Source organism: Spodoptera frugiperda, chromosome 9 (genome assembly GCF_023101765.2).
Source record: "Spodoptera frugiperda isolate SF20-4 chromosome 9, AGI-APGP_CSIRO_Sfru_2.0, whole genome shotgun sequence".
In the NCBI taxonomy this organism is placed as follows: Eukaryota; Metazoa; Arthropoda; class Insecta; order Lepidoptera; family Noctuidae; genus Spodoptera; species Spodoptera frugiperda.
The window spans coordinates 10851995-10867326 of record NC_064220.1 but is presented as its reverse complement, the minus strand read 5'-3'; the positions used below and the strand labels follow the sequence as shown (position 1 = coordinate 10867326).

The following is a 15332-nucleotide window of genomic DNA, read 5'->3' as shown; positions in this document are numbered from 1 at the left end:
TTCCCTAAGCTACTTCGTATTCCTATACGGATAAACCTAACATATAACAATGGATAATACTTTAGAAACTATAACTGAAATTGATAACACAGAAATAGCACAAGTATCGAACTTATCACTACACACTTTTAACACATCTATTCAATTAAATAATACTGACTTTACTATAATCTCACAGAATATACGAAGTATCTACTCTAATTTCACTGACTTTCAACTCAACCTAGCTTATTTAAAATTCGCTGTTGACCTTGTTGTGCTAAGTGAATGCAGGCTAAATACTAATAAAAATATCCCCCAATTAAACAATTACTCGGCATACCACACCACCAAACATTTAAACATGGCTGACGGTGTCGTCATCTACGTCTGCAGCAAACATAATTTTAAAGTGAAGGAAGTTAGATTGACCCATGCCTCTTGCTTACAAGTAAACATCAAGCCCGATCTTATAGTCATAGGTATTTACCGCTCTCCATCAAATACAAATGCAGATGACTTCATTAATTCTTTGTCTCTTCATCTGGATACAATTTCATCAAGTAATAAAAACGTCATAATAACTGGTGACATCAACATAAACTTAATCCCTAAGAAGGAGGAACAATCGTACGAGCGTTCAAATAGAGTTAATTATCTAAACATGTTGGCGTTGTACGGTCTACTCCCTGGACACTCACTTCGAACTAGAGGTAAAATTTGTTTGGATCACTTCATTTTGAGATTAATGCCAAGTAAAAAATCTGCTTTTATCGGTATTGTAGACGCCACAATTACAGATCACAATATGATTTTTCTAAAACTATCCCATTTAACTGAAAAACGTCAACTAACTAAAACTAAAACAATAGTAAACTTAGATAAAGCCATAGAACTCTTAAAAACTAACAATATACAAGAACTTCTAAACCTAACCAACCCTAATCTCCTAACCGATACCCTGATAGGGTTGTTGCAACAATGTCTCACGAGTAGCACTCTTGTTAAAAATATCCCTGTAAAATATAGGCTGATCAAACCCTGGATGACTTTAGGTTTACTACGCTGCATACATAACCGCAACAGTATGCAGAGGAAGCTAAAGTTAGACCCGGACAATGAGGTTTTGAAAATCACCTTTAAAAGATACCGAAACTTCTGCAGCAGCATACTACGAAGACAAAAACGTATACATGATCGCGATCTACTGTACAAAACACAAAAGAACCCTAAAAAACTATGGAAATGTATTAACACAATTACCCAACGTAAACCACCTAAAGCTCAAAACACAGAGTTACTGGAAACAGCTGCTACCCCTTATGAAGCAGTCAACAAGGTTAATAATTACTTTTCTACAATAGGTAAACATCTGGCAGACGACATATTAAATAACCCCAAAAGGCTCGCTAAAAATGACAGCACTGTACCCATAAGAGATGCAAATGCGCCAGTCTCATCTTTTGCATTTTTCAATACGGACCCCCATGAAGTTACAACCGTAATCGCAAGTTTAAAATCCAATTGTGCCACCGGCTGGGACAAAATCCCAGTAAGTTTTCTCAAAACTGCAAAGCAAATTTTATCCCCAATTATTTCCCATCTAATTAACCTTTGTTTTGAACAGGGAACATTCCCCACCGCCCTAAAACAAGCTGTTATAACACCTGTGTACAAGAGTGGGAGCAGAGCTGACTCGTCGAATTATAGGCCGATATCGGTCCTTCCGTCCTTGTCTAAAGTAGTTGAACGTGTAATAAACCAACGGATGATTAATTATTTGACAAAAAACCACATTCTTTCACCCTCACAGTTCGGCTTTAGACAGGGCAAATCTACAGAGGATGCAGTATTGGCGCTTGTCTCTGCTGTCACTGAAAAAGTTGACAGGGGAAGCAAGTGCCTGGCAGTCTTTCTGGATCTCAAAAAAGCCTTTGACACAGTCTCTGTTCCCACACTTCTACACAGATTAGAAGACATTGGGGTGAGAGGAATACCACTAAAGCTATTCGCGGAATACTTGAGTGAGCGCAGATATGTGGTTCGGATAGGATTAGCCACCAGTTCCGAGGAAACAGTGACTTACGGCGTGGGACAAGGTAGTGTGTTGGGGCCAACACTGTTCCTCATTTACATAAACACCTTATGTAATATGGCCTTAGAAGATGCTCATATATTCTCCTACGCGGACGATACAGCAATAGTATTCTCGGGAAAATCTTGGGACAGTGTTGGCCGTATCGCGGAGCGTGGCTTGTCTATCATAGCTTCCTGGCTCGATCACAATCTTTTAACATTAAACGTCTCTAAGACAAATTATATTTGTTTTTCTATTTATAATAGTTCACAACCCACACAAGATCTTCAGATTAAAATCCACACATGCTCTGAACCTTCCAACAACACCTGTACCTGTCTCAAAATTTCAAAAGTAAGTAGCACCAAATACTTAGGTATTATGCTAGACCAAAGGCTATCATGGCACTTACACTTGGAACTAATAATGAATAGGGTTAGGAAGCTCATATGGACCTTTAGGTCACTTCGACAGGTGGCTACCAAAGAACTTATCACACAAATCTATGTCTCCCTGGGTCAGTCTATAATAATGTACTGCTTGCCAATCTGGGGCGGAGCCACAAAAACAAAATTTTTAGAACTGGAGAGGGCGCAGAGAGCACTCCTGAAGGTGATGTTCTTTAAACCACTGAGATTCCCCACTGAAAGCCTATACTTAGCCACAAATCTTTTGTCGGTTAGAAAACTATATATCCTTCAGGTCGTTCTAAAAAAACATAAATCTCTTCCCTTCATCCCAGCCAGGACACAAACTAGGAGGAAGAATAAAGCCGCTCCAGAAACACCAGTCAAAACTTCTTTTGCTACAAGGCAATATACAAAGCAATCCTCACACATATACAATATACTTAATAAAGAAACCAACATATATTCAATGTCATACCACAACTGCAAAAAAACAATCATTCAATGGCTGACTAACAAAACTTATGACGAAATAGAATCAATTTTACATACTATCATATAGTTAATAACACATATACGCACCTCCCCCCTCATACACACTCCGCACGTTCACACACACACACACGCACACCAACACACGCACACCCACACACACACACACACAAACCCACAAACGCATACCCACATACACTTAAGAGCGCAAACTAAAAACTAAAAGATAAATTTTACTTGTTTTACTAACTTTACTTGTTTTATTTTATTTTGCCAACTGTTTTGAATTGTTACTTTTTTCACACTTATGTATGTCGTTACTGTAAATTAGAAAAACGGAATTACCTATCACAAGCAAAAACTTGCTTAAAAGGCAATTCCTAAAAATGTACATTTAATGAAATAAGTGGATGAAATAAATAATTTTAATTTTTTTTTTTAATTATAGTCCGCAGCTCAGGTATTAGACGGACACGGAGATGAGGTGGTATATAATGGTTTATATTTTTCAACGCTTTGTGAAGCCTAAATAGAATGTTCTGTCTCATTAGGAAGATTACCATAATAGCGACTACCGAACTAGAAGGTCTCAGGACTCCGGATCGATATAAGTCGGCTAAACATTATTACCTATGCCTTTTTAAATATAAAGGAGTCTGGAATAGTATCCAGTGCCTCGTAACGTAAATATAGCGAAAAGTGGGTGTTACATTAAATACTCTTTTCGAAATAGAAAAGATTTGTACCTAGTTAGTTTTGTTTTGATCTCAAAACTATGCATAAACAGAGAACTATCTCTCGCCTAAATAGAACTGCGCAAAATTCAGTTTGATGCAAAGCAAAATGACCATGCAAGTTTTGATGAGCAGTTGTGCATACATTGTAGATACTTAGTGTACTTGTTAATCATTATTTTGTATTACTTTTCAGTCTACAGTCTTGTAGATTGACAATTATAATAGATGCTGGTTTTAAGGGGGGAAAATCATCCAATGACTAATTGGACCAATGCGAAGCATTGTAAGCAAAGCAAATGTAACGTGTAGACCTACCTAAGTGAATTTTACATTTATACACGCAACCACGACATAAGCGGAAATTCTAATGCAAAGTAAGTAAGGTAAAGAACAAATTGTTTTTTTTTTTCAAAGTAAATTGTCCTTTTCCCTTTGAATTGAAACTTTTCTCAAGATTTTTTTGCTTCAACGTGAGTTTTTTATACTTTATAAGGTTTTCGAAGCAACGTGACCGAGAAGCCATAATTTTAAAGAAAGTATTCATAATACTTACTTAAAAGCCTATTTTTTTTTTTTTTTTTATAAAACGTTGCCCCACATTAGGATTTTCTCCTGTGTCGTGGGTGCGTTTACAAACATACAAGTTCACATACACATGACACCCAGACCCGAAACAACAATTTGTGGATCACACAAAGAGTTGCTCCGTGCGGGAATCGAACCCGCTACCCGTTGCACGGCAGCCAGTTGCCCAGCCACCGCACCAACCGTGCAGTCTCTATTTCAAAATTGTCGATAATTATTATGACTACTTCATTGGTCTTTGGTTTACCATCGTAACTATCGAGGCTATAATCCTCGGAGCTGCGGACTACCTAGCGGGTTTACCGGGGCTCCGAGTCGAAAAGCAGGAGTAGGAACGGGGTGGTTTTTAGTCAGTAATAGTCTGACACTCCCTCTCGCCTCGCCTAAGGTGGGAGAAGTAATTGGATGATTTTCCCCCCATAGAAAAGTGGGTTATATTCTGATAAAGCTTTATTCAGTTTCCCAATTTTTCTAGAAGTTTAAGTTAATATAATAAAGCCCTCCAGTTACGTGAAGTGATATCCGTTAACTTAAGGAGATGGTTGGATGCGAAGGGCTGGGGTAGTGTGCTACGAAGATGCCAATACTCAGTAGTACACGGACATGAGTTATAATGAGGCAGTTTTAAAAATTAGACTCTTAACGGCAACTTACGACGCACCCTGGGTATGATGTGCCCTAACATGTATTTTTATAGGAAAACTAACAGTAAGTAGGTGATCAGCTCCGCTCATGGATGCTTGCAACACCAGAGACATCACAAATATGTTGCCAGCCTTTTAAAAGCACGTGAATAATGAACAAATGGGATTAAAGTGGCTACAACTGTTTACATACATTTACGGAGATAAAACAACACTGATAATGGCAACTCGATGTTTTTGATAACTTATTATTGTTGTATGACTCAAATGAATTATTATTACCTTGTTGATAACATTTCATAATTATTATTATTACATAAACATTAGACTTTTCATTTTAATTTGACTAGTGGTCGCCTAGTGGCCGAAATTCGACCATATATGATTTAATTTACAATACCACTTAACGTACGTTGAAGGATAATTTTTATTTAATTCAAACTCTTTTATAAAACTCTTTTCATATGAGACGTGAGAATATCATCGCAATGTCTATCGATTTTGACGTTTTGTCAAATACGATCAGATACTATGCATGTGTGTGTAATGTTTTATTTATTGATTTAATGTACTTTATAAGCATTATTTTTGAAAAATATTAGCGCTATGCACTTCTCCTACACATAAACTATAAGTATACCAAATTTTATGCTCCTACGTCCGCGCAATTTTCGTAAAATGTGGTCCAAAGTTTTTGCATCACGTATTAATATATAGATTGTCTGTCTGTGTGTATGTTTGCACAAACAAAACTACTGCATGGAATTGAATGTGGTTAATCGATAATTAATTGTTGGAAGCTATTATAGGTTCCTTTTTATCGCAAAAACATTTAATACTGTTTCACGTTTATATGAACTGGAAAACTGAATAAGTAGATATGTATAAACATACATTAAAACGACAAAAACCCACAGAGTGCAACTACTTATCTGATCTGAATCCTCAAGGATATGTTTAAATAGGTTTCATGACTCCAAATTTCTATTAGGTTGCACGTAAAAACTATTTCCAAAATTGACTTACCAACACAATGGGAACAGTCTTCAACTTGGTCCATTGTATCCTGAAAGAGGCTCTGTTGCACTTTGCAGACGTGAGCCTCACCCAGCCTGGCAGCTCCAGCAGGTCTGTCAGCAACTCCTCGTCCAAGGTCAGGTCCTGCAGCTCACCAGACCCTCGCAACGCTGAGAGGGAGATCTGTTCTGGTGACAGATTCTTTGTGAACCTGGTGGAGGAAAGAGAGAAGTTTAAAGAGAGTTCAGTTCAGCTTCTCAACGTGTGTTGTCTGGATGTAAGTGTTTTTATGGGATAGCTTTTGGCGTTTTAGAGAATGGGGAGGGGAGGAGTTAAGCCTCGGGTGTTTGTGGACATTCTCGACATTGGAAAAAACACTAGCGTAAAGCCATTTTTTTAAACCTGTTGATTTCTTTTTTATTAACTAACACTAAATACCTAGTCTAGATTAGTTGGTGTTGTATCTATCCAAGTAGCTTGGTATAAGAGCAGGAAGATTTACGTTAAAACCCACGAACGGATTTCGATGGATCGGTGGAAACCGCTACACGTTGGTATTTTATATAATAAACACAATTTGACGCCGTAGCAGTGGGTGGAGGTTCAATTGATTGACAAAATCCATATATTTAAGTAGAAGGAAATGAAATCACAGGCTAAATTTAATTTATTCTGTACCCTTAGTATGGTAAGAATGCGCTCTCGTTTCGATTGCTTTAAACGTAAAGCAAACTCGTACTAAGGTTTCCAGATTTCCATAATAAAGTAATACAATAAAATAATAAAAAGTGATTTATTTTTATCGAAATTTTCTCGTTGGTAAGATGAATTCCACCATACAAGAACGACTAGTTATTTCAGTTATATAAACATAGTGAAAATCGATTACCCGGCAATAATACGAAACACGACTCACATTAAAATAAACTTTGACTTTTTTCTTTAAAAAAAAGCTACAATATTTCCTTTGAAGTTCCCGTGGAAACTTTATATTATATGAATGATGAATTATTCAATTGCAATAGCTCATTTCGTTCCATGTTTCATTATTCATACAGTTTATAATGAGTACGGAGTGAGAGGAACCCCGTATATATTATACAACCTATTGGACATCATTGTTTCTTGTTGTCATGAGATAAAATGATCAATGTTGTACATATATTATGTTGTATTGTTGAATTTATTGTGTAATTGTGTCTACTATCCTTATAAGGAATCGTAAGTGTGTTACTAAATCCTTAAAAGGAAGGTTTTTGTTTGAACCACAGTAGGATATCCTCCTGTGTTGTGGATGCATTTACAACAATTATACTCGAACATTCGACTCGAAATAACAATTTGTGGATCACACAAGAAGTACGCGGCAGTCGGTTGCCCAGCCACTGCGCCACTAGGAGAGTGTTGGGTCGCAAGTTCGTTCATCGCACGGAACAACTCTTTGTGTGAACTACAAATTGGTATGTGAATTTGTAGTTATGTTTGTAAATACATCAAAAAATCAAGAGACAATATTAGTGTGGGTGGGGCCATACTACATACTTAAATTTAGATCATCCCACTTCAGGGCAAAGGCCTCTCTACCCTCCTAACTGAACATACCACATACTAATATCAAAAAAAGATTTTTTATTTAACAACAATTTAGAAAAACAATTCCTTATTACATTGACTTACATCCAAATAATACATACCCAGTAATAAAACACAAGCTATATTATGTCTATCAACATAATGACAAGTCAAATAACAATTTAGTTAATTTGTTTACAATAACATAATGTCGTATAATACCTATTATTATGTATAATGTAAAATTGGCAGTATACTGTATATTCACAAAGGAAATGTGATAAACACTACAGGCTGAAGTCTGAACAACCATGCTAGTTATATTTGTATTTAATATTTTCATTAGGTATATGCTAATGCAATAGACATTGAAGATTATTTCAAATCTCTTTGCTTTATGTAAGGTTGATTCTCAATGATGCCAGTTTGTAAAACTTATGTATTTTATTTAATATTTAACTGGTGTGTTTAATATCTATCTTACTCCTATATAAAAAAAAATATATATAAGATCATTAATATTGATTTATAATACCTAATTAACTTGTACAATTTACCTCCACAGAAAATTGTAATATACTGTTATGATTTATGACCTTTTAAGAATGTAAAATGATAAACAGAACATAACTACATAGTTGTGCCATAACTTAAATGAACTAGTTTTCTCTAGTTATAGTTATATTTATTTGTATAGTAACATTAAGTAACTACCTATAGGTAAAGTAAGCCACTGAGATAATAGTTACTTCTCACATCAACGTTCCTCTTATACTATGTATCTTGTATAACTATGTGGCAAAAACTAGACTAAACTAGGTTTTAACATTAGGTATCAACATGTTCTTACGAGGAAAAAACTTATGTTATTTATGTTTAATGCAGTTAAAGAAAATTACTATTAATCATATTTAATGATGATTCATCACTGTATTCTTTTTACTATATTGTTTACAAAAACAACAAGTAGGACTCTAGTTGCAAATAACTGTACTATACAACTCTTTTTGCACACAATTATACAAATTCTATAGTATAATCTCTGTATAAACTCTATCTATGTAACATAAAAAACTCTATAATTGGATTTGCCGGTAATTTTAATGCATAATAGGAAGGTTAGAGTTTGCAGTTGTCTTTTTTTATACCTTCATTACCCTTAGTATCAGTTTGCTTTACATTTAAAGTATTCTAAATGAGAGAGTGTTTCTCTGATTGGCCGGCACAAATAAACCAACCAATCAGAATGCACTCTCATTTTGATTACTTTAAATCACAAGTTTATACTAACAGCTGCCAGCTTATATCTCATTTTCTTATTGGTTGCTATTATGTCTTATTGGTGTGGTAGTTACTTATCTATAGCAATTAGTTTCAAATAGTTAGGTAGTTTTAATTATATAGTACTACCTAATTAAATAACTTTTTATAATGAGTGTGAGAAATATACCATTGTTTTATTTTTAGTTGATAAACTGGTTATCATCATATTACCTACTATTTATTTATTTATACATTATTGCACACATACATAAAATATGTTTACATTGTAATAGTAATTTGAGTATAATGGGCGGTCTTATCACACACTGTTATTTCTTCCAGACATTTATATGGATTTTTTTAGAAGATAGTGGGTGCACAATAATATATTTAATTATACTGAGTAAGGAAAACTAAAAGCAAATTATTTTAATCCAAGTGTTTCGTATAATTCTCAAGGTTTCTCGTTCCCCTTGAAACAGACTAATTTACAAAGTAGGTATTCAACATGTGTGCCTCACGACTTACACACTTGACCGACTGATAACACAAACAAGTCCGATAGCAGTGTATTTAAACAACAAAATGTGGTAACTTAAAATAAAAATAATATTAGTTCAATTTCAGTCATGTATAAAGAATATGGTTTAACATTATAGATTATTTTTATCTATCTGAGTCTTTCTTCTCCGATGCTAATGTGTAAGAGATATTAATAGAGAATACATAGCTTTATAACTTGCGGCTAACAAAAAACATTATTCAAATATACATACGTAGATACGATAACAATACATAAATAAATCAAACAAAGGAACATACATGCCAAGTTAATTGCGATTGTTTACACATTGAAAGCATATTTAAATTAACTCCAAGCAAATCCAAACGCTTACAACTCTTAATCACAGAAAATTAATTAAATTATTATCACAGGAACAAATCCTGGGAACAAGGGACTTATTCAGTAAAATCAATGATTGTACATACCTCGATAGGTGTTTTAACAGTTGGTTCTTTATTATAGTCACCATTGTTAATGATAAATTTGTTATAATCTAACTAAATAACACGGAATTTATCAAAAAATCATTATCGCACACACGAATTCTCACATCCAAAGGTACTTTTCATGTGAATGAAAATGAACGATTTGTTGAACGAATCTGACAAAACGTCAAAATCGACCGACATTGCGATGATATTCTCGCATCTCATATTAATAGAGTTTTACTGTTCACGATGCGATAAATTATATGTATTTGAATTTTACAAACTAATAGCAATCAGTTAAATAAAAATTATACTTGATGAATTATACGAATATTAGATGCAATAAATTAAGTTTGTTGGTTTTATCGGCATCTTCTGTAGGCGTCTTATTCTGTAGAAGAAACGAAACGCAAACTTAGCAACCAAACCGCGCGACTTTTGTTTGGCCGTAACTAAGTGCGTCATTGATTTTCTATTGTGTTCTTTATTGTTCGATCAAATTGTAATTATTAACAAAAAAGAAAGGATAGAATTTCACAAGAAGAAAGGATATCAAAGTACTGGCTGACGATAAAACTAAGGACGACATTTGTAAGATTCTAAAAACAAGTTTATTTTGACACACAAAGTCTTTTGTTGTTATTTTCAGAGCTTCATTTTCGTTTACAATATTAATATAATTTCGTATTAGCGCTTCGTTGTGAACAATTTCTAAGTATTTATTACAAGTTGGCGGACTTTACAAATTACTTCACTATTAAATAGAGCAGTAAAGAGTAGATATACAACTTGCAGTAAGTTTATTAGTAGGCGCTTATAACTTGGATATTTTATTAATTATCTCACTTGGTATGTTGTATTACATAATTTTATTCTATTAACTAATAATAATTTAAATACAGAGTAGCTGTGAAATATTTTTTGTCAGACAATACGTACCAAACTTTGTATATAATGTATTTTTATCAGTTATCTATACGAATGACTAATGGTGGCAACTCCACCCGCAGCGAAAACACTACACCGTAGCGGAAGCCACTGAGGCGTCCCGTGGTCTCATTACTTTTACAGATCACCTTGAGAAAGTGTAAATATTTACGTCTGAACTGCTGTAAAAACTGCCAAGGTTTATGTAGTAATTAGTACAGTCAACCATGGCGGTAGAATTACTTTTTTATGACTCTCTTATACATTAAAGCTTACAGATTTGTATTTGAACCTAACCAATCTTGTTTTTGTTTTGATTACGGTGGGAAACCTTCAAAAGGTGCGTAGCTTTCTGGGGATAAAAGACTAGGGAGTGTGGAATTTTTACTTCACTAAAACCACCCCGGTGGCCAATCTCAGCGCCTGTAATTGGCACCGGGTCCTCTAATAGACCTGCTCCGGAGTCCCCACAACCTAACTAACTATACTATTAGAGCTATCCAGGTACCACTACACATTGAGGCACACTATCCCAATAGCCACGTCAGTACAGCACCAGTAGTTAAGCTACTCGTAATTCCAATTTTCAGCTTCCCACAGTAATTCACGCTTCCACAATGGCACGCCGAGAGAAATCAGTAGAACTGAACTATATCGACACCGAATTTTCTTCCGGGGACTGCAAACAGATGAGAACGAAACACTACCAGGAGGAAAATAACAACGTAGTGGATGAATTGTCCAAGGATCTCTCCGAAATGGGGTGTATCGTAGACGCGGCCAAAAGACCCCCCAATATCTGCGTCGAAACCTGCGTCTACGAGGAATCGGAGTCCGAAAATGAAAAGACTGAGGTCTACAACGATGAGGATGCGTACTCCGACGAATTTGAGGAGGATAAAAGTGAGGAAGAGGAGTCTGTGAAGTCTTTACCCAAGTCCGTGAGGAGTGATACAAGCAGAGAGCCCACCAATCGGTCTTCCATGAAGTTTACCAAAAGTCAGTCTTCTATAACTAGTCATAATAAGCCACCGGGGTCTATGTCGGGAAGGTCTACCAGTTTTGGGTGAGTTGTGACTTTATTTACCTTTTTATGGAATACGTAAAAGAGCATTCGGAACACCTAATGGTAAGCAATCGCTGTCGCCTATGGACACTCGAAACACCAGAGGCGTTACAAGTGCGTTGCCGGCTTTTTGTGGATTAAGGAATTTAAGGGTTGTTGGGGAATCAGGGATTGGGCCTCCGGTAACCTGACTTATGCAACGAAACACAACGCAAGCGTTGTTTCACGTCGGTTTTCTATGAAGCCGTAGTATTACTCCGGTCGAGCCGGCCCATTCATGCCGAAGCATGGCTCTCCCACACTTATAAATGTTTATCTTGCCATTATAAATATGTTGTATTGTATTGCATGTGAATGTACAAATCCAGAGATTAGTTTATAGTTTTACCTGTTTACGACAAAGCCTACCTGTTATTTTAATCCAATGTTAAATTAAACGTTATACTGACTTACATAATGACTTAGATTTTACATTATTTTAAAACCAAGAAAAAATGGTAAAACGAAAATTGTTTTGATCTTTTGTCTGCAGATCAGTTTCTGGCCTAAAAACACGTCGTATCAACATGTCTTTCACGAACGAGCGACTGCGGGAGATTGAGAGGCACAACCACATACTGCTGACGAAGATCCTCAGCGCGAGGAACACGAGGAAGTGCTCCATTCCACCTCGGGAGCAGGAGGCTCGGAAACCTGTACCTTCGGCTGCGGTCTGCCGCAAGAACCAACAGAGGCAGATCGACCATGATAATATGGTATGTAATTAGTTGGTTTTTTATTTAGATTTTTTTATATTTTCACTGTGAAAAATGAACCCTAATATATTTGTCAGTGTTGGTCACCATCTTTAGAGTCCGTTCAGACAGACCGGCCGAGAGTATCAGCGCGTATTTTTCTCTTCACACAGACCGGATCATATAGGTACCCTTGGAGTCGGTCATAGCGGAGTCGCCAACTATTTCACATAGACTGGCTGGAAGCGTTTATTATTTCACACCAAGCGCCTTTAAGCATTTTTAATGACAAAAACAGTGCACATTAAAAAATAAACCTTAATACAAATACTTAAAACTCTGTTTTCAGCGTGATAAAAATTTGCTCTCCTCTCCGAGCCGGTCTATGTGAACGGACCCTTACTCTTCACGCGGCTGTCGTAATAATCGATAAATGGACCACACAGCTTTAACAGAAACTCTGCTGCTATGTTCTGTGTAAATCTTTATAACTAAAGTTATTAGACCTCCTACCAAACGTGTAGATTATGGCCAACCATCTTATATGTGGAGGAAGCTATGGTTCAGACAGTGATACGGTAAAATGGGGTGAATAGAAACTCAGGGGGTGAATAGAAAAAAAAATTATTAGGATTATTAGTTTGTTTTCATGTTTTTGGTTTTAATAGAGCATTTTTGGTTTTAATAATGAATTATAATAAAAAAAAATTAAAATGGTGTAAACAGTTCTAAATTACGTGAAAAGACAACAAAATGTTGTTTTTATTCACCCCTGATTTGTTTCTATTCACCCCGTTTTACATAATGTTATTTCCAGATTCTTCTAAAAAAGATCCAGCGCGCGAAATCATCGGCCTGCAGCATCCGCCGTTGATACAGAAGAGGCGTCCGATGCGCGGGCGCACGTTTATGCCAATGTTGTTCAAAGTTACACTTTACGCTACGAGTGATGTTACTGTTAATAAATTTATTATACGATTTTTATATTGAAAACTAGTTTTTTCATATTTTATAATCTAACTGCTGCGGGTTTGTCCGCGCGGAGCTTTGTTTTTTCCCGATAGCCTGTACATAATTAAAAAAAAGTAATGCCTTACGTCTAAGAATTAAGGTGAAAATTCTATAGAAAAAAGGTAAGTAAAAAGAATTGTAAATTGTGTGTTAAGATAGGAGTTAGCATAAGTATTATTCTAGCTAACTTTAAGTTAAAATCAGAGTGTCCAGTCGTAACGTGCTCTTGTCACTCTAAAAGTGCTTTTTCACCAGAGGTGTGCTATGTGGCTTTACTATAAAGATACATTAGCTAACCGTGCTTGCCTGGGTCACTAGTATAGTAAGATTATTGATGTGATGTGTTAACGAAACACATAATTATTACGCCTGAAACACGCTGCCTGAAAGCCTGAAAAGTAAACAGTTACCCAACAAACACAGAGATGGCGTTACTAGTAACATTTTCAGCGTTTCTTCACGGTAATGAAATATTCATAGAGGCAGATTTGTGTTGACTTTATAGCAAGAAGCTTACCTCGTATTAAGTTTGAGCGTTATTTATTTAAGTAATGTACCTTAGTACTTCATTTATGATTCTATTTACATAGGTACAATGTCTATCAAAATGTAGATGTTACTATGAAACCTTGCCCACGCTTCGTAAGTTGGAGATTGTAGTTTAAAAGGTTGAGATTTATAAGAAAAAGCAGGTGTCTGCTTGGGTCTTAGGACACCCGTAGGAAGAGAGGGGGTGATGGTATTCTATACGTGGCCTTTTTTTAAGGGGGGAAAATTATCCAATGACTTCTCTCACCTTAGGCGAGGCGAGAGGGAGTGTCAGACTCTTACTGACTAAAAACCACCCCGTTCCTACTCCTGATTTTCGAGCCGGAGCCCCGGTAAACCCGCTAGGTAGTCCGCAGCAGTGGATCAGGCATCAGCCCTCCTGGGCCCCATCTGTGGTTTTACACGTGTCTTAGGTACATAAATAAGTAAACAATTCTAATAATTATGATCCAATGACGTCACTATACAAAATAATGGTGACCATAAAAATGTAAAAGCGGATAATGAAACAATTATGTCACGAAGACCAATGAATTTTTACGAGCGTTGCGCATCATTTCACTATTCACGGCGTTGTAGTAAACTGACGTCGGTATTCTGATTTCATAATCTTTTTTAACTTCGTGATGTAAGATCGATAGAATAATGTTAAGTATTTATAGTTGCCTGTCTCCGTTAGTCGAGTGGTCGCAGTGTGACTGCCGGACAAAGGGCCTCAGGTTTGATTCTCGGGTCAGGTTGAAAGTATTACTGGGCTTTTTTCGGCCGTTCGAAAGATTCTCAGTAGTAGCATGGAGTCTGGTATTGTGCCCAGTATATGGCAATAGGCTCACCCTCTATTACATGGGACTTATAACACAAATGGTGAAAAGTGGGTAGACATTACGTGCCGTAATGTGCACTTCTGCTTACCCCTTCGGGGATAAAAGGCGTGACGTTGCCTGTATGTATGTGTGTGTGTGTATTGTTGAATATAGCGATAGAAGATACGATACTGTCCAATGTGAGTGAGGATCCGACGTGCCACCCGCTGGTGAAGTGCCTGCGTGGGCCGACCAGCGTCATCCCCTCATAATAAAACTCCATGACGACCTGTCGCTACCAACTGTTGTCTAGAATATGGTCGGTAGTTCTAGATTCCAGTCCTCCTGCGAAGATGTAATGTCGTGGAAGAAGGTTCTGACGTTGAGAGCCGAACTGGATCGCAGTTTCAAATTTTATTTCCTTTTTTTAAATAACCTTGCCCCGCCTCAGGATTATCTCTTGTGTTGTGGGTAGG

The 15332-nt window shown here is 36.3% G+C and overlaps 2 protein-coding genes across 7 annotated transcripts in view; one reads left to right on the top strand and one right to left on the bottom strand.

The window, feature by feature from the left end:
• LOC118271114 (UHRF1-binding protein 1-like) overlaps window positions 1–9921 on the bottom strand; it is a 46890-nt gene extending 36969 nt beyond the window's left edge. For all 4 annotated transcript variants that reach the window (XM_050695724.1, XM_050695726.1, XM_050695727.1 and 1 more), the window contains exons 1-2: window positions 9764–9921; window positions 5948–6149 (exon numbers count right to left, since the gene is read on the bottom strand). In XM_050695724.1, the coding sequence (XP_050551681.1) occupies window positions 5948–6149; window positions 9764–9807 (246 nt within the window). In that variant the 5' untranslated portion in view covers window positions 9808–9921. The remainder of the gene's footprint in view (window positions 1–5947; window positions 6150–9763) is intronic.
• A 278-nt stretch (window positions 9922–10199) lies between these two features.
• On the top strand, window positions 10200–13486 carry LOC118271166 (uncharacterized). Of its 3 annotated transcripts, none has more exons than XM_035587116.2 (4): window positions 10200–10357; window positions 11284–11759; window positions 12292–12514; window positions 13311–13486. In XM_035587116.2, the coding sequence occupies exons 2-4, from the start codon at window positions 11311–11313 to the stop codon at window positions 13365–13367; spliced, it is 729 nt and encodes a 242-aa protein (XP_035443009.2). In that variant the 5' UTR covers window positions 10200–10357; window positions 11284–11310; the 3' UTR covers window positions 13368–13486. The 3 variants fall into 3 exon arrangements, with proteins under 3 accessions (XP_035443009.2, XP_035443010.2, XP_035443008.2); XM_035587117.2 differs by lacking the exon at window positions 10200–10357 and adding an exon at window positions 10369–10560; XM_035587115.2 differs by lacking the exon at window positions 10200–10357 and adding an exon at window positions 10370–10615.
• The last annotated feature ends 1846 nt before the right edge of the window (window positions 13487–15332 follow it).